General features: G+C 35.8%; 1 protein-coding gene across 3 annotated transcripts in view; it reads right to left on the minus strand.

Annotated features, from left to right (window-relative positions):
• Positions 1 to 19366, minus strand: part of Dmd (dystrophin) — a 2436643-nt gene that overhangs the window by 1870819 nt on the left and 546458 nt on the right. For all 3 annotated transcript variants that reach the window (XM_085838134.1, XM_085838135.1, XM_029473188.1), the window contains exon 5: positions 1821 to 1913. In XM_085838134.1, coding sequence (XP_085694260.1) covers positions 1821 to 1913 — 93 coding nt within the window. The remainder of the gene's footprint in view (positions 1 to 1820; positions 1914 to 19366) is intronic.

The raw sequence follows: 19366 nt of genomic DNA on the forward strand, positions 1-19366 counted from the left end.
ACACCTACGTTTGCTCTCTGTTCTCTCCATACTGTTATGAAATGTAGTTGAGCCCACTCAAAGTAAAAATATGTCAGGTCAATGGGATTATCAGTATGGGTGCTAAGTTAATTAGGTACACCTCTGGTCCCTCCACTCTCCAAGTAAGGCCAAGTAATATTACCATTCTAACTAAAAATCAACAAAGAATGTAAAATAATAGTGGCAATAAGGAGGCACCCCAATATTATATCAGTGAAAGAATCTACACAGAGAACAATGGATATTAAAAGATCATACTGAAGTGACATGTCTAAAAAAGACAAATATGTACACAGAAATGTTTTCATGGTCCTCTAAGGAGTAGTAGCTTAGATGGATTTCAAAGACACACAAATTTCTCTTCAAGGTAGTATAAAAATGCTAAAATTGTCCCCTTCTGAAGAGATAGTGGGGAGGATGGAGAGAAGAGTACAATTCCTAATAGTAGAAAAGAAAGAGCAGGTATATCTCACGTATCTCCAACTTGAAAAGTTATTTTGATCACGTAAAGCAATCCTCATCATTGTTGTGATGTTTCTCTAGTAAACAATGGTGTTCTACCCTATTTTCCACAGAAGTTTTTTATTTAATCCTGATAAAGAACATCAACATTCTCACTCTTTTCTCATTTGACAACAAAAGGACTATGGCCCATAAAGGTATGACATTACATCCAATGTCATTAAGATAGTCAATGAGTGAGCATCTGCATCTGTCTCAGTCAGCTAATTGTTGGGACTCTTGGAGGGCAGCTCCTGTCTGTAAGCACACCATAGCATTAGTAATAGTGTCAGGCCTTGGAGCCTTACATCCAACCAATGGATTGAAGTTGGGGCCCCTGTAGTTGAATGAGGGAGGAGGACAACCCCATAAGAAGATCATCAGTCTCAACTAACCTGGACCCCTGAGATCCCTCAGACACTGAGCCACCAACCAGGCAGTATATACCAGCTGATAGGAGGCCCCTGACGTATATATAACAGAGGACTGCCTGCTCTGGACTCAGTGAGAAAAGATACACCTAAGCCTGGAGAGACTTGATGCCCCAGGGAGCAGGGAGGCTTGATTGGGTAAGAGTAGGAGTTGGGGATATCCTCTTGGAGATCAGAGAGGCAGTATGGTATGAGGAACAGTCAGAGGGCAGACAGGGAGGGGGATAATGATTGGACTGTAAAAAAAAAGATTAAAGATAATTTTAAAAATCAATTAATTAAAAAGATAGTAACTGAGTATGTTTGAATTTAAGTTCATGTTGCAATGATTTTAAATATTCATACTCTTTTTACTGAACCAAAGAATCTTTGAATTGGTTTACTCAAGTAATTGAGAAAGAGTTTCAAAATCCAACTGTGTAACAGGCATATTCATAAAAATATTTCCATCCTACTAATCTTTCATTATTATAGGCATATATTGTGAATATACATGTTTGATAAAAGTTTAGTCCTTTGACACTGGTGACTAAAAGGAAAGGTAATTTTCTTATAAAACTCTATACATTGTGAAATGCACATATTTTGTTATAACTTTTAGATTAGATGGGATTTTTTTTCTTCTATATACTGCCATACTTACCCAATGACAGAATTTCAACAATAGTCCTACAAGTATACCAGAACATATTTTATATTAATTCTCAATATCTAAAATTATATAACATGTAAACTTAAACATTAGTCCTAGAAAGATGTTTAGATATATTAATGATATTGGTGTTTATTTTGCAGGTCAAAGATTGAAATGAAATAAAAGATTAGCAACATGCTTCATAAAAAGGCAATGTCGAATAATATATTTACCTGCCAGTGGAGTATTATATTCCAAATCAAACCAAGAGTGAGTTTATGATTTCCATCCACTATGTCAGTGCTTCCTATATTCACTAAATCAACCTGTATTTTTTTTTAAAAAGGAAAAAATATTTGGTTAATAGATAGAAAATAACTAATTGTAAATAAAACAATATGTGAAAGCATTACATTTAGCTATTTTTACAGCCAAACAACAGCACAGACTTTTTTAAAAAACAGTATAAAATTAAATGCATTTTAAGTTCATTTTCCATATTAAAACCGCACCTAGGAGATGAAAGCATTAGCATATGAATGTATCACTGAACATTAAAGAGGCCAGTGTTCGCCCCCAAAAATGTATAACAGCAATAACTCATAAAAGATGCCTGAAATTAAGATACATTTCCTACTAATAACCCAGTAAATACTCAAAATAAAACATGTAAACATAAAAGAAGTTTCATCAATTTCAGAAGAAGTATATTTTCATTTATAAGAATAGATAAAAAGAAAGTGGATTATTTAGCATAAAAGTTACCACAATATAGTTGTTATCTCACTTTTTAATTTTTGCTTATTTTCTTGGCATATAACAAACATCTCTTTCTCTACAACCTCCTGACTCCAACATAAACACACACACACACACTCACACACACACACACACACACACACACACACACAGCCACCATTTAAACATATCTTCCATATTAATCACACATCTTAGGCCCCCTAAAAATATGTGTTAAAAAACATTATTTGGCAAGTAAGCTGCTAAGGGAATTTAGTTATGGCAACATGAAACATGCAACACACCAAGATACAGTATATCAGTTCTCTGTCCTGTTCCCAACATACTAACTAGAGTCAACTTAAAAATGAGATTCAGGCAACTAGGCGTACAAATCTTGACTTTCTGGGAAATGTATGTCATCCTATATTCTTAGAATACAGAGACTGTTAGTTCAAATGAAAACAGTCTTTGTATCCATAACCTAATGAGTGGAGGAAGAAACTGTGGTGCATATAACCAATGTACTTTTAATCAATCATAGAAAACCATAAAATTTCTTCATTTGCAATAAAACAGATGGAAGTGTATATGGCTATATTATATCAAATAAAGTAAGCCCAGAATTGCAAGCACTGTGTAACATAGCCCCTGTGTGTAATCTTCAAAAGTTGATTTTATAGACATTGAGATTACAACGTCAACTAACTGAGTAGATTGAGCATGGAAAGCAGAAAGGGAGAGTCTGGTGAAGGCAGATGATGGGGTAGTAATTTACATTATAATAGGAGCAGCAAGTACTGCCCTATAATTTGCATAGTAGGATAACTTTATTTTAAAAAAGTCCTGCAGTAAACACTTCAAAATGGTAGAATAATAGATTTTGAAAAATTTCACCACAAATACATGGTATTTAAGGAGTTTTATTTAATTTTATTTAAATATCATGTGTTGTAGGTAATATTCTAACTTTATATTACATTGATACATAGATTTTAGTTTTTATATAACAGCTAGAAATAATGATTAAAATTCTAAATTTAAATTATATATTATTTATACATTTAATCATTTTATTTGTACAATTGTCTGAATGACATATTACATTGATCATGAATTAATTGTTCTATTTTGCTTATCCCTGTTTCTTCTTCTCAATTTCTCCCAATCAGATTAAAAAAAAAAAAAAAAAACCTCATGTTTTTTTTCTTGATGTCTATTATCATTGTGATAGTTTGGACAGGAATGAACCTTATTAAAGCATACATAAATTTGAATGTTTGATTCCTAGTGGGTGGCAAGTATCCAGGTCAGGATTAGGAGGTATGGCTTTGTAGGAGGAGGTGTGTCCCTGGAGGTGGGCTTAGAGCTTTCAAAAGCCCACACAACACAAGGCATATGCTCAGTTTCTCTTCCCTGCCCTTCCCTCCTTCCCTTCCCCTACCTCTCCCATCCTCTCCCTCCTTCCCTTGTCCTCCCCTCTCTCCATCCCTTCCCTCTCCCTCTTCCTCCCTCCATCCATCCTACTCTCTCTCTCTCTCTCTCTCTCTCTCTCTCTCTCTCTCCTTCAATCTCATGAATAATATGTAAGTTCTCAGCTATGGTTTTATGTATGTTCTTGTTGGCCTGCCTTCCTGCTGTCTTCCTGCTGCCTGCCTGCTGCCATTCTTCCCACTACTCAGAAAATAGAAATGTATATAAGCAGTTTTATATGGACAAAAATCTACAGGGCTTAAACAAATAAGGGCTACAGATAAAAATGACTTTATTTTAAACAATATCCCCAGGATTTATTCTGGTTAATGGTTAAGTTATATTTCACATCTTAGGCATTTCATAGAATAGCTATCCACACCCCTGTTGGTAGACATTCACATAGTATTATGATTTTTGTAGGTTTTCTTTTGTGTTATTTTACATACTCTGGACAAATATTGATACCTGTATCATTTCAATACCAATTCAAGTAAAAGTTTTCACTGGATTAAAACATGTGTGTATGTACTTTTCTGTATATAAATTTTTGTGGACATTTCACATACATTTAAAAAAGGTTTACAATTTCATATTTTCCCCCATTTTATACCTTTTTGAGAATTTTTATACAACAACTTTTTATCATAATCAGCCTCTCTCTGAAACCCTTCCAGTTTAATTCCATTCTTCAAATACTATATTCTTGTGTTTTTTTCTATTTAAAAACAAAAGCCTTTAAGGTCAATTTCAGCTTCCATATACTATTGGCTCTGTGGCCTTCACAGGAGTATGATCAACATACCAGAGACTACAACCTGAAACAAACCTGACTTTCCTCCCTCAAGCTCTATCAGTTGAACCTCTGCTATGTGTGGGACTTCTTGCTTTACATCCCATCTTCATGTTTGAATCATGTCTGGCTTAAACTTAACCGTCTGGGCTGCTGAGAATTCCTATGTGCAACTTCACTGATGTTGTGCTGTAACAGTACAAGAAACAATGTAAGAAAACATTGTTTCCTTGGGGCAATTTACTCTCTATGTCTCTTAAAATAATTTCTACTCCCACTTTTGCAAACTAAACAACCACACAGAAATGTAAAGCATTGAGTACTTGCCTCACCAACATCAGATGTTTCTGTGATTTATGGTTTTTTGGTTTGTTCCTTAAGTAAAACTATGTAATTTTTTGTTTCCATGATTTACATTATATTTTGAACATATTTTTATAAGAATGATGACTATAATACTATTTGCTATTTAGTATTTCTATGTTTTGTTCATATTGTCTATGGTTTTCTGTTCTTTTTTAACTATAATAACCCTTTGTAAATAGAAGCTAACTTTTATTAAGTGTTTATTATTTCCTAGATGCAATTACAAGCAATTTCCTATTTTAATACAATAGATATTCTTTTGCATTTTATTCCAACATGAGATTCATACAGACTTGTAACATAATTTTAAGTTTTGTGGGTGTTGTAATCTGACATTACAAGAAGAATTATAAGCTTTTACATTTTATATGTTCTGAAATAGCTGAAAATATAGAAATGCACTGAATTCATTTCTGAAAAACCTTGGTACATTTTTCAGTGGTGGATCTCTTAGAAACCATTATGTGCTTTTTGAAGTAATTAGGTAACTCAATTTTCTACTTACTCCTATCTTAATTTGAGTAATTTACATCATACTACAACATCATTCATTTACTAGAATTTTCACAATTATTCTTTCAGACAAAATTGCTTATGATATTTTCTTAATTTCTTCTGCAAATTTTGCTACGCATACTTACTCATTCCCACTCCTGGCTATTTCATTCTTTTATTTTTTTTCATTTTACATAGCAATTTTCCTTTGTGCAAATTAGAAGTGGGTTTTCTTTTCTACAGCTATTTTAAAGAGCCATCCTTAAACAAACTCATTCTATATTTTAGTGTTCTGTAACCATACAGATTGTAATTTTTATTTCAGCTTCGCTTTTTGATTGTTTATTAAAGAGCATTTAAATAAATTTAAAGCACAGGCACTAAAAGAAAGTAATAGGTACTAGGGACAAAAGGTAGAAATGAGTTTCTCTCAGACTTGCTTGAGAGTTTTTTAAGATATGTATTTATTTGAGTTTATCTTTAAAATTAAAGTGATCATTCTCTCTAAACACAGATTTCATGATACCTTCAATATTATCCCATAAATAGGCAATAGTAATATTAGTGTTAATGTGTATTTATGTATATATGTGTGTGTATGTGTGTGTGTGTTATAAGTGCTACATAGTAAGTAATGAACTACTAGGGTCCTTAAGGATACATAAACTTCTGCTTCCTAGGTTTTATACTAAAAGAAACTTATTACCAGGTAAAGGTGGCACACCCTTTAATCCCAGCACTTGGGAGGCAGAGGCAGGCAGATTTCTGAGTTCTAGGCCAGCCTGGGCTACAGAGTGAGTTCCAGGACAGCTAGGGCTACACAGAGAAACCCTGTCTAAAAAACAAACAAAACAAAAAACAAATAACTTATAAAATATAGTTATAAAATTGTATATTTTCTATTAAAGCTTAAATAGGATGTTGTATATACTTTTATATCACCTTGACACTAGCTAGATTCATTTTTAAAGAGGGAACTTTAATAGAGAAAATGCCCCCATCAGATTGAAATGTGGGTAATGTGATGCATTTTCTTTCTTTCTTTCTTTCTTTCTTTCTTTCTTTCTTTCTTTCTTTCTTTCTTTCTTTTTTTTTTTTTGTTCTAAAAAGGTTTAATAATAAATGACTAAAGGGATAAACAGTTTTACTCTTGGGCTATTAATCTAGCACCTTTCATGAGCCCTAAACTTCTTTTTTTATGTTCTTGTTTTTATTGGGTATTTATTTCATTTACATTTCCAATGCTATCCCAAAAGTCCCCCACATGCATTTCTTGATTGATGATTGATATGAGAGGTCCCAGATCACCCGGAATGGTGTCACCCTGTGCTGGTGGTAGGTTCTGAGACCTATAAGAAAGCAGTCTGGGCAATCCAGAGAGAAAAAAGAAAGCCAGTAAACAGCACTCCTCTATAGCTTCTGCATCATCACTTGCCTCTAGTTTCCTGCCCTATTTGCATTCTATCCAGACTTTTCTTAGAAATGCAGTATGACCTGGGAGTTGTAAGCTAAAGTAAATTCCTTCTTCACCAAGTTGTTTATGGTCATGGTGTTTTATTACAGGAATAGAAATCCTAACTAAGACAGATGCATGGAATTTTTGTAGAAAGTCTATTTCAATTCTTGCCAATAGACCTATCTTCTATTACTTTATTCACAAAGTATTAGATTCTGGTTCAGTTTCAGACTTCTATGCCTGGAAGATGCAATTATTTAGAATTTTGGAAAACAATAGATTGTTAGTATTTGCATTGATATAACTAACACACTGTCATTCCAGCAGAATATATACACACATTGGGAAAAATCAACTACAAAACTACATCTATAACACTTCCAGAAGAATATTTAAATGTGAACCAATAGGACACTACTTGAATCAGAATGCACAAGCTAAAAATATACATATGAAAGATCTAACACATGAACTTTTAAGTGGACTTATTTTGTTTACTTTTTGGAGATAGGGAAATGAATTAGAGAAGATCACCCCCCTTTTTTTTCCTAGTGTCTATCATCTAATGCTTTTATCATATAATTATAGTATAATAGTTTTGTACAAATATATACATTTAATATTTACATCTCTTTTTATACATACATTCCCATATCAATGGGATAAGAAGGCAAACCATCTGGTAGTAGTACTGTATTCTACATTGTGTATACATTGCTTTTCACAATTCATAGCTATAGATATTAGTGTATAGATAGATACAAGCATTAAACAAATTTTAAACAGAATAGTTTTGTGAAAGATTCCTAAATAAACAAGATAGCATAATTTTTTATTTTGTTTACAGAGAAATTAGAAGAATATGATTAAACGTAAACAGTTGCACTGATCATTAGAGCATGACATAGGAGACATTTTAAAATCATGGAGGAAGAAATTGTAGTAACAGACATATATGCTCATTTGTGGGCATCAGGGGGATGCGTGGAAACCCAATGTTGTGGAAACTTCTTGGAATCTATGAGGGTGACCCTAGTGAAGAGTCCTAATAATGAATGACACAATTCTTCCAGTGGTGGGACTGTGTTACAGTAGGATAAGTTGTTGACCAGGAGGTTCTTTGGAGATGTCTAAACAGCCCAGGGTGATGTGAGAACCAACTAACAGCAGGGGCCCATGGCCAAGGACAACTGCCACTGAGCATATGAACATAGAAAAGTCAAATTGGTGTGGGTTTAGAGCCTTCAGCCCTACTTTCTAGTCCCTTTGTCATGTGAAGGCACCCAGCAAGCTACTGAAAGAGAAATCTGTACACCATCTAAGACACAAAACCCTCCACTTACAATCTGTCTTACCTGCAAGATGTGTTAGGCAGAAGTTGCATAGAACTTATTGGAGTGGCCAAGAAATATTTGATTTAGCATGAAGCCCACAGCATGAAAGGGTACTTATATTCTATACTGTCTGGATGGCCAGCAATTGAGCACTGGATACCAGACACCTAGGTTGAACCATACATGACTGATGAAAAAGAAAAAAGAAAAAAGAAAAACAAAACACCACTACCAAAACAAAACAACAAACCAAACCAAACTAAAAATACAATAGAAACAAATGAAATGATCCCTGACCTCTAATGATGGTTTACTATCCTTATAACTTGGTGTTTTATCCAGTGGTTATCAGAGAGGATTCCTCTGATAGCTGATAGGAACAGGTACAAAGGTCCCCAACCAGGCAATTTGCTGGAGAGAGAATCTTAACTGGAGGTCTCCCATCAGAGATCAGGGACCCTCTCAGAAGAGGTAGAGGAAATACTGTAAGAATTAGAAGGTTTGAGAACATCAGGAGAACACAGCCCACTAAGTGGAATAAGTAGGACTCACATGAACTTACAGACTTAAGTAGCAAGCATCAGTCTGCACCAGGTTTTCTGAGTAGAAGATATGGCTGTTAGTTTGGTGTTCTTGTGGGACTCTTAACAGTGGGAGTGGATGTATCTCTGACTGTTTTGCCTGTTCTTAAGACTCCTTTCCTCTTACTGCATTGCATTGTGAAACCTTGATATGAGAAATTTCTTGTATCTTGTATTGTTCTGTCTGGCAGACCAGCTCTTTTATGAAGAAGGAACTGATAGTGAGTGAATCTGGGAAGAGGGGCGGTATTAGGAGGAAAGCAGGGGTGAAGGGAGAGGAAACTGTGGTTGAGATATATTTTATGATAATAGAATCATATTTGAAAAATCAGGTTGAATAATGAATAATAAAAATTAGGGTAAGTCACAAATAAAGGGAAAAAATTCAAAGTGAGTAACATTCTTATAGTAAATATTGGAATATATATGCATCTCTCTCTCTCTTTCTCTGTGTGTGTGTGTGTATTTGTGTGTGTGTGTATTTGTGTGTGTGTGTATTTGTGTGTGTGTGTGTGTGTGTGTGTGAGAGAGAGAGAGAGAGAGAGAGAGAGAGAGAGAGAGAGAGAGAGAGAGAAACTTGAGAAAAGAACACATTGACACAACAGTCAAAGAAATGCAAAATGTAAAAAGCTCCTTATCCAAAACACCCAGGAAATCCAGAACACAAAGAGAAGACCAGAGCTAAGGATATTAGGTAGAGAAGAGATCAAAGATTCCCAACTTAAAGGGCCAGTAAATATCTTCAACAAAATTATAGAAGAATACTTCTCTAACCTAAAGAAAGTGATGCCCATGTACATACAAGAACCCTACAGAACTCCAAGTAGATTGGACCAGAATAAAAATTCCTCTTGTCACATAAGAATCAAACCACCAAATGACAAAACACAGAAAGAATATAAAAAGAATTAAGGGGAAAATGTCAAGTAACATATAAAGGCAGACTGATCATAATTACACCAGACTTCTCACCAGAGACTCTGAAAGCCAGATCATGGGGAGATGTCATACAGACCCTAAGAGAACACAAATGCCAGCCCAGGCTACTATACCCAGCGAAACTCTCAATTACCTTAGATGGAAAAACCAAGGCATTCTATGACAAAACCAAACTTACACAAAACTTTCCACAAATACAGCCTTTCAAAGGATAATAAATGAAAAACTCCAACAGAATGAGGGAAATTACACCCTAGAAATAGCAAGAAAGTAATCTTTTAACAAACCAAAAAGAAGATAAACATAATTCCACCTCTAACAACAAAAGTAACATGAAGCAACAATCACTTCTCCTTAGTATCTCTTAATATCAGTGGACTCAATTCCCCAATAATAAGACATAGACTAACAGACTGGATACATAAACAGGACCCAACATTTTGCTGAACACAGTAAACACACCTCAATGATAAGGACAGATACTATCTTAGAGTAAAAGGCTGGAAAATTATTTACCAAGCAAATGTACCAAGAAATAAGCTGGGGTAGCCATTCTTTCATTAAGAGTTTAATGAAAATGAAGCCACAATATATTCAAACTTATGGGATACAATAAAAGCACCCTTAAGAGGAAAACTCACAGCTCTGAGTGCCTCTAAAAAGAAACTAAAGGGAGCATACACTAGCAGCTTGACAGCACAATTGAAAGCTCTAGAACAAAAAGAAGCATATGTACCCAAGAGGAGTAGAAGTTAGGAAATAAAATCAGGACTGAAATCAATCAAGTAGACACAAAAAGAACTGTACAAAGAATCAACCAAACCAGGAGCTAGTTCTTTGAGAAAATCAACAAAATAGATAAATCCTTATCCAAACTAACCAGAAGGCACCAAGACAATAACGAAATCAGAAAAATCAGAAGTGAAAATAGAGACATAGCATAGGAATCTGACGAAATCTAAAACCATCAGATCCTACACAAAAGCCTATACTCAACAAAACTGGAAGATCTAAATAAGATGGACAATTTTCTAGACAGATACCAGGTACCAAAGTTAAATCAGGATCAGATTAATGATCTAAACAGTCCCATATCCCCTAAAGAAATAGAAAGTGTCATTAATACTCTCCCAACCAAAAAAAGCCCCGGACCTGATGGGTTTAATGCAGAGTTCTATCATATCTTCAAAGAAGACCTAATACCAATACTTTTCAAATTATTCCACAAAATAGAAACAGAAGGAACCTTACCCAATTAGTTCTATGAAGCCTCAATTATTATGACACTTAAACTACACAAAAAAACCTACAAAGAGAACATCAGATCAATTTCTCTTATGAATATTGATATACAAATACTCAGTAAAATTCTCACAAACCAAATCCGAGAACAGTTCAAAAAGATCATCCATCATTATCAAGTAGGCTTCATCCCAAGGATGCAGGGTTGATTTAATATATAAGAATTCATCAATGTAATCCACTAAAATAAACAAACTCAAAGAAAAATCCCACATTCCATTAGATGCTGAGAAAGCATTTGACAAAATCCAATATCCCTTCATGATAAAAATCTTGGAAAGATCAGAAATCCGAGGCCCATACCTAAACTTAGTAAAAGCAGTATACAGAAAACTAGTAGCCAACAACAAACTAAATGGAGAGAAACTTGAAGCAATCCACTAAAATCAGGCACTAGACAAGGCTGTCCACTCTGTCTCTACCTGTTCAGTATAGTACTTGAAATCCTAGCTGGAACTATTAGACAACAAAAGGAGGTCAAAGGGATGCAAATTGGAAAGGAAGAGGTCAAAATATCACTATTTGCAGATGATATGATAGTATATGTAAGTGACCCCAAAAATTCCACCAGAGAACTCCTAAACCTGATAAACAACTTCAGCAATGTGGCTGGATATAAAATTAACTCAAAGAAATCAGTGGCCTTTCTCTACACAAAGGATAAACATGCTGAGAAAGAAATTAGGGAAACAATACCTTTCATAATAGTCTCAAATAATATAAAATATCTCCGTGTGACTCTAACTAAGCAAGTGAAACATCTGTATGACAAGAACTTCATTCAAGTCTCTGAAGAAAGTAATTGAAGATCTCAGAATATGGAAAGATCCCCATGGTCAAGGGTTGATAGGGTTAATATAGTCAAAATGGCCATCCTATAGAAATAATTCTACAGATTCAGTGCAATCCCCATCATAATTCTAAATCAATTCTTCAGAGAGTGAGAAAGAGCAATTCTCAAATTCATCAGGAATATAACAAAACCCCCAGGACAGTGAAAACTATACTCAACAATAAAAGAACTTCTGGGGAAATCACCACCCCTACTCTCAAGCTGTACTACAGAGTAATTGTGATAAAAACTGCATGGTATTGGTACAGTGACAGGCAGGTAGATCAATGTAATACAATTGAAGACCCAGAAGTGAACCCACAAACCTGTAGTCACTTGATCTTTGACAAGGGAGCTAAAACCATCCATTGGAAAAAAAAGACAGCATTTTCAATAAATTGTGCTCATTCAACTTGCCATTAACATGTAGAAGAATGCAAATCAATCTATTCTTAACTCTTTGTACAAAGCTCAAGTCCAAATGGATCAAGGACCGCCATGTAAAACCAGATAAACTAAAATTAATAGAAAAGAAAGTGGGGAAGCACCTCGAGCACATGGGCACAGGGGAATATTCCCTAAACAGAACACCAATAGCTTATGCTCTAAGATCAAGAATTGATAAATGTGACCTCATAAAATTGCAAAGCTTCTGTAAGGCAAAGGCCACTGTCAAAAGAACAAATTGGCAACCAACAAATTGGAAAAAGATCTTTACCAACGCTACATCCAATAGAGCACTAATATCCAATATAGCCAAAGAACTCAAGAAGTTAGAATACAGAGAAACAAATAACCCTATTAAAAATGGGGTACAGAGCTAAACAAAGAATTCTCAACCGAGGAATATTGGATGTCTGAGAATAACCTAAAGAAAGGTTCAACATCCGTAGTTATCAAATGCAAATAAAAACAACCCTGAGATTCTACTTCACACCAGTCAGAATGACTAAGATCAAAAACTCAGGTGACAGCAGATGCTTGGGAGGATGTGGAGAAAGAGGGACACTCCTCCATTGCTGGTAGGATTGCAAGCTGGTACAAGCATTCTGGAAATCAGTTTGGCCATACCTCAGAAAATTGGACATAGTATTACTTTAGGACCCAGCTATACCACTACTAGGCATATACCCAGAAGGTGTTCTAACATGTAATAAGGACACATGCTCCACTATGTTCATAGCAGCCTTATTTATAATAGCCAGAAGCTGGAAACAACCCAGATATCCCTCAACAGAAGAATGGATACAGAAAATGTGGTACATTTACACAATGGAGTACTACTCAGCAATTAAAAACAATGAATTCATGAAATTTTTAGGCAAATGGATGCATCTGGAGGATATCATCCTGAGTGAGGTAACCCAATCACAAAAGAACACACTTGGTATGCACTGATTGGTAAGTGGATATTAGCCCAGAAGTTCTGAATACCCAATATACAATTCACAGACCACACAAAGCTCAAGAAGGAGTAAGATCAGAGTGTGGATACTTTAGTCCTTCTTAGAAGGGGGATCAAAATACCCATGTAAGGAGATATAGAGGCAATGTTTGGAGCAGAAACTGAAGGAAAGGCCATCCAGTGACTGTCCCACCTGGGAATCCATCCCATATCCAGTTACCAAACCCAGACACTATTGTGGATGGCTACAAGTGCTTAATGACAGAAGCCCGATATAGTTGTCTTCTGAGAGGCTCTGCCAGTGCCTGACAAAAACACAGGTGAATGCACACAGCCATCCATTGGACTGATCACAGAGTCTCCAATGGAGGTGCTAAAGAAAGGACCTAAGATGCTGAAGGGGTTTACAGCCTTATAGGAGGAATAACAATGTGAATCAACCAGTACCCCCCTGAACTCCCAGGGAGTAAACCACCAACCAAAGAAAATACACATGGAGGGACCCTTGGCTCCAGCCGCATATGTAGCAGAGGATGGTCTTGTGGGATATCAGTGAGAGGTGAAGCCCTTGGTGTTCTGAAGGCTAGATGCCCCAGTATAGGGGATTGACAGGACAGGGAAGAGGGTGTGGATATGTTAGTGTGCAGGAGGAGGGGGATAGGATATGGGGTTTTCGGAGGGGAAATGATGAAAGCGGATAAAGTTTGAAATGTAATTAAAGGAGATATCTAATAAAAAAGAATCTTGACACTCAATATAAAAAATAGAAACCTACCATGTATTGAGACTTTATTAAATAAACGTCTATGATGTTAGCTAGTTTTAAGGAATATACTTCCAACATTTATTTGTAGCTTACATATCCTCATAGTTCTATCTCATAATTAGCAAATATCCCAAGAAATTCCTTCCAACATACTAGATGAGTCAGGTTTTGTTTATAAACGTCTTCAGTGTTTTCTTTCTAAAATATTTGCATCTAGTTAAACATTTTAACCATGGTCTCAATGATTCATTTAATCCTTCTAAATACAATATATTACTTTTTAAAACTGAAACTACAGAAAATTCATAGTGACTCAACTGCCTTGTAGTATGTGATTTTCTGAAAAAAAAAAAAAAACAGAATAAAATGTATACTCCGTATTTTTTAGGACTTAGGGACATTAATTACCAATATTCCCTTTTACTGAGATACGCATGCATTGAATGCTTTATAATTCAATGGTGAATATATATACATATATATGTATATATATACATATGCATACAATATATATACACATACAATATATATGCCATATGTTGTTATTCTTTAATTTTCAAAAATTTTTCTTATCTCATTTTTATTAATTAATTTTGTGTGCACATGCAGTGCCTCTATAGAGGAGGTTCATGCATACCACAGACAAAGCTTATGTAGAGATTAGAGCACAACTTGTAATAGTTTTCTCCTTTTACTATGTGGGAGTAGCACTATTAGGAGATGTGGCCTTATTGAAGGATGTGTGTCACTGTTGGGGCAGGTTTTGTGGTTTCCTACTCTCAAGCTACATCCGGTGTGTCACAGAGCCTCTTTCTGTTGCCTAAAGATCAAATTGTAGAACTTTGAGCTCCTCCAGCCCTCCATCTTACTGCACACCACCATGGTTCCTCCCATGATGATATTGGGTTGAACCTCAGAAACTATAAGCCAGCCTCAATTAAATGTTTCCATTTACAGTGTCTCTTCACAGCAATAAGACCCAAAGTAAGGCAAACTTGCATTGGAATATGAATTTAAAATTAGATATGATTTTGTTGTGTATTGTTCTATTTTGATAAAACAATATTTTGGAAGAAATATTAGCACATTTCACATATGATAATGTGGATCCAAATCATGAAAGCATTTGGCAAACATCCAACAGTTGGTAAGTTCAAGGGGCTAAAAGGGCTGGTTTCTTCTGGAGCCTGTTGAGTCAGTATCTCTAATGTGCAAGTGTTTGAAAGAGGCTTTTATAAAATTTGAAGATTTAGTAATAGAATTAATACTTTTCTAACATTGATTAGCACTAAAATTTGGATTTCTATTTCAATTCTACATTTTACAGGTGATAAATTGAGGTAGTATATATTCAGTGAGATATAATTATTGTATATACTTCAAAATATATATGGTTATTTAAATCTTTTGAACCTGTAAAGTACATATAATATACATTTAAAGAACCATTTCAAATCCTTTTTATCTCTGATCATATGCTAACATTTGACAACCACTCAATATTATTTAGTGATAATTTTCACTTGATTAACTGAAGTCTTGAATATAACTGGCATCTGAATTGATTTTCACCTAAGCCTTAAAATACATCGTTTAGATTTGTGGCTTAATAACATAGCACTGAATTCATCTTTGTATGAGTCTAGATCTGAGTTTAATTGATACAAATTTGCCAGTTTGTGACAGACAATTTATGAGAATGGCTTATGGGACAGTTATGATACTTTAATCCTGTCACATCTAATACTAAATCATATTTGAAATGAATGTCCTTAGAGACCAATAATATGGGAATATGTCATGAGGGGAGACCTTATGGAAGAATTGGAGAGTAGAACACATGTGAAATGAAAGAAGAGGAAAAGAATACCGGGGTGGCAAAGTTATAATAGGGACGGTGAAATCAGGAAGGTAGATAGAGGCCTTAAACTAAAGATTATAAAGAAGTCACATGGAAACATACTATATTATAACATGACTAAAATATAACTTTAAAAAATGTGAATTGCACTGGGCATGGGCGTGGTGGCACACGCCTTTAATCCCAGCACTCGGGAGGCAGAGGCAGGCAAATTTCTGAGTTCAAGGCTGACCTGGTCTACAAAGTGAGTTCCAGGACAGCCAGGGCTATACAGAGAAACCCTGTCTCGAAAAAAAAAAAATGAATGGAGGGATTTTGCATGGAAAGAGAATGCAGGTTCCAGAACCTATGGGTTATTAACAGAGAACATCATGTCAGGGATATTTTCCTATAAGGTGTTGGTCGGCAATGCTCAAAAAGCCCCCAAAACATTACAAGGTATTAAAATTTTTCTTGATTGCCCATCAGAACTTAGTGGTAAGAGTCTGTTGTTAAACACATCACACACTTTTATTGTGGAACATACAGATATCATGCTTCCCTAGTGCTAAAAGGTGCTATGCAGCCAGCTGTGAGAGAAAAGCTATCAACAATCTTACACAGCTGTGAACTTTCCATGCTACAATATCAAATCTCCAGACAAGCTATGCTCAGTGGCTGAAATGTGGCATCGCTGTTATGGGATAAGGAAGGACTTTCTGTTTGTATTGGACACTCACCCTGAAAGAGGAAATTCATCCATGGTACTATTGAATGGCCATAAGCTCTGGCTGGGGAGGTCATAAACCATAGCTTTTGTTTTGATAAATTGTCATGTTGTCAACCTGCCTCCTGAGTATGTACGTTTGTGTCCAAAGACTTGTACTGCTTTCACTATTTCTCAGAAAGTCTTCATTTTTTCAGTTTATGACAGTAAAGTCAGAGATTCATTATTGACCAAAGTACTAAGAATAAATGACTTTTGAGTTCAGCTTTCAATATTGCCCCCTTCAAGGCTCATGAACTATTGTGAGAAAAGTACTGAAAGAGTGTAAGAAAGATGTGGATGTTAGGGAGGAACACAGTCTATGGGACATGATAGAGGTATAAGAGAGCCAACTGTGGTTGTATTCATAGTGTTGAAGTTATAAGCCTCTGCCTGTATGTCCAGATTTAAATGTTGGAATTGACAATCACAACAGAGTTGCGCATTCATGTGCAACAAGCCTTCTACCCACTTAGAAATTCTCTATCCCTAGAATATTCTAAACTTTGCATTCTTCTCATTTGAGAGGAAAAGGCTAAAAATATTATAGAACTGAATTCTAAGTGCCTCCTAATAGGAGCTGTGCACACACACACCACACACCACACACCACACACCACACACCACACCACACACACACACACACACACACACACAAATAGGGTTTAGAAAAGATAGCATTGAAATTTGCTCTGTATGCCTTCAAGAAGCCACAAAGAAAGAGAGTCTCGGATAATTTGTAAAAATCTAGAATCGGTGGGAAAACAAGCAAAGTCACATTTTAGTGTCATCCTATTTCACAGGAGTCTACACTGTCTTTTGTGTGCTTTTCAGAACCACAGCCAATTTTATTACAAATTAGCTTTGCTTTTACAAATACTATAATCACAGTATCACTGTGCTTCAAAGTGATTTCTTCACAATAAGTGGTCTTTCTAAATTAAATTATTGATAACAAAAATAACGGCATGCTGAGACAACTGCCACAGAGAAATCAAATATGGTGTGTGAGTTCTACAAAGCCAAGGCGTGAGCAGAATTCAAGTGGGGATAAAATAATAGGTATGAGTTGCTGTTCCTACTCAAGACCAATCAAAGATTCCTCTCTTCTTCTCATTTCATTCTTCAAAACACCTGTGTTTTACTCTTTCCCATCTCTAGCTTTGTTGCTAGTCACACCTTCAACAGTATGTAATGTCTGTGGTTATTCAGGTTATAATTTGTAAATAAGACCTGAAAATGGCACCATAATTTAGCATGCTAATGTCAATGCAGGATATCTCACAATATCCTACCCCTAGATGAAAAAGCTAGGGAATTAATGGCTACTGAGAAAAGGAAAAACTGTCTTCTTTAGGGACAAACTCCCTGATATGTTATACAAAATCCCATCCCCTCTCTGTACTGACTGGTTTTGTGTGTTAACAAAGAAAGAAGTCTCCCTTGAAGAAATGACTCCATGTGATCCAGCTGCAAGGGATCAAGGGTGGGAGGGCATATAGTGGATGGTGCCATCCCTGGGCTGATAGCCCTGGGTTCTATAAGAAAGCAAACTGAGCAATCCAAGGAAAGCAAGCCAGTAAAGAAACATCCCTCCATAGCCTCTCCATCAGCTCCTGCCACCAAGTTCCTTCCCTGTGTGAGTTCCAGTCCTGAGTTCCTTTGGTTATGAACAGCAATGTGGAAGTGTAAGCTGAATAAACCTTTTCCTCCCCAATTTGCTTTTTGGTCACGATGTTTGTGCAGGAATAGAAACCCTGACTAAGGTATTCCCCCTCTCCTTTCTCTCTCCTCCCCTCCCTCTCCCCTCCTCTCTCTTTCTCTCTCTCTCTCTCTCTCTCTCTCTCTCTCTCTCTCTCTCTCTCTCTCTCTCTCTCTCTCTCTCTCTCTGTGTGTGTATGTAATAATGAAAAGTAAGACTGGATAAATTTGAAAGGGAGTAGGGGTCACAGGAGCAACTGGAGCAGGACAAAGAAGGGGTGGAAATAATGTAAATAAAGCATTTGCTATGAAATTCTCAAAAAATATTTTAAAAAGAGGGAATATAGAAATTAAACACAAAATACTTTCTCTAGCTCCTCCATTGGGATCCCTGTGTTCCATCCAATAGATGACTGTAAGCATCCACTTCTGTATTTGCCAGGCACTGGCATAGCCTCGCAAGAGACAGCTATATCAGGTTCCTGTCAGCAAAATCTCGCTGGCATATGCAATAGTGTCTGGGTTTGGTGGCTGTTTATGGGATGGATTCCCCAGGTGGGGCAAGACTCTGGATTGTCCTTCTTTCCATCTCAGCTCCAAACTTTGTCTCTGTAACTCCTTCCATGGGTATTTTGTTCCCCATTATAAGGAGGAATGAAGTATCCACACTTTGGTCTTCCTTCTTATTGAGTTTCATGTGTTTTGCAAATTGTATCTTGGGTATTCTAAGTTTCTTGTCAGTGAGTGATATCATGTGAGTTCTTTTGAGATTGGGTTACCTCACTCAGGATGATATCCTCCAGATCCATCCATTTTCCTAAGAATTTCATAAATTTATTGTTTTTAATAGCTGAGTAGTACTCCATTGAGTAATTGTACCACATTTTCTGTATCCATTCCTCTGTTGAGGTACATCTGGGTTCTTTCCAGATTCTGGCTATTATAAATAAGGCTGCTATGAACATAGTGGAGTATGTGTTCTTATTACAAGT

The sequence above is a fragment of the Mus caroli genome, unplaced genomic scaffold (genome assembly GCF_978045245.1).
Source record: "Mus caroli unplaced genomic scaffold, Mus_caroli_1 scaffold_5, whole genome shotgun sequence".
In the NCBI taxonomy this organism is placed as follows: Eukaryota; Metazoa; Chordata; class Mammalia; order Rodentia; family Muridae; genus Mus; species Mus caroli.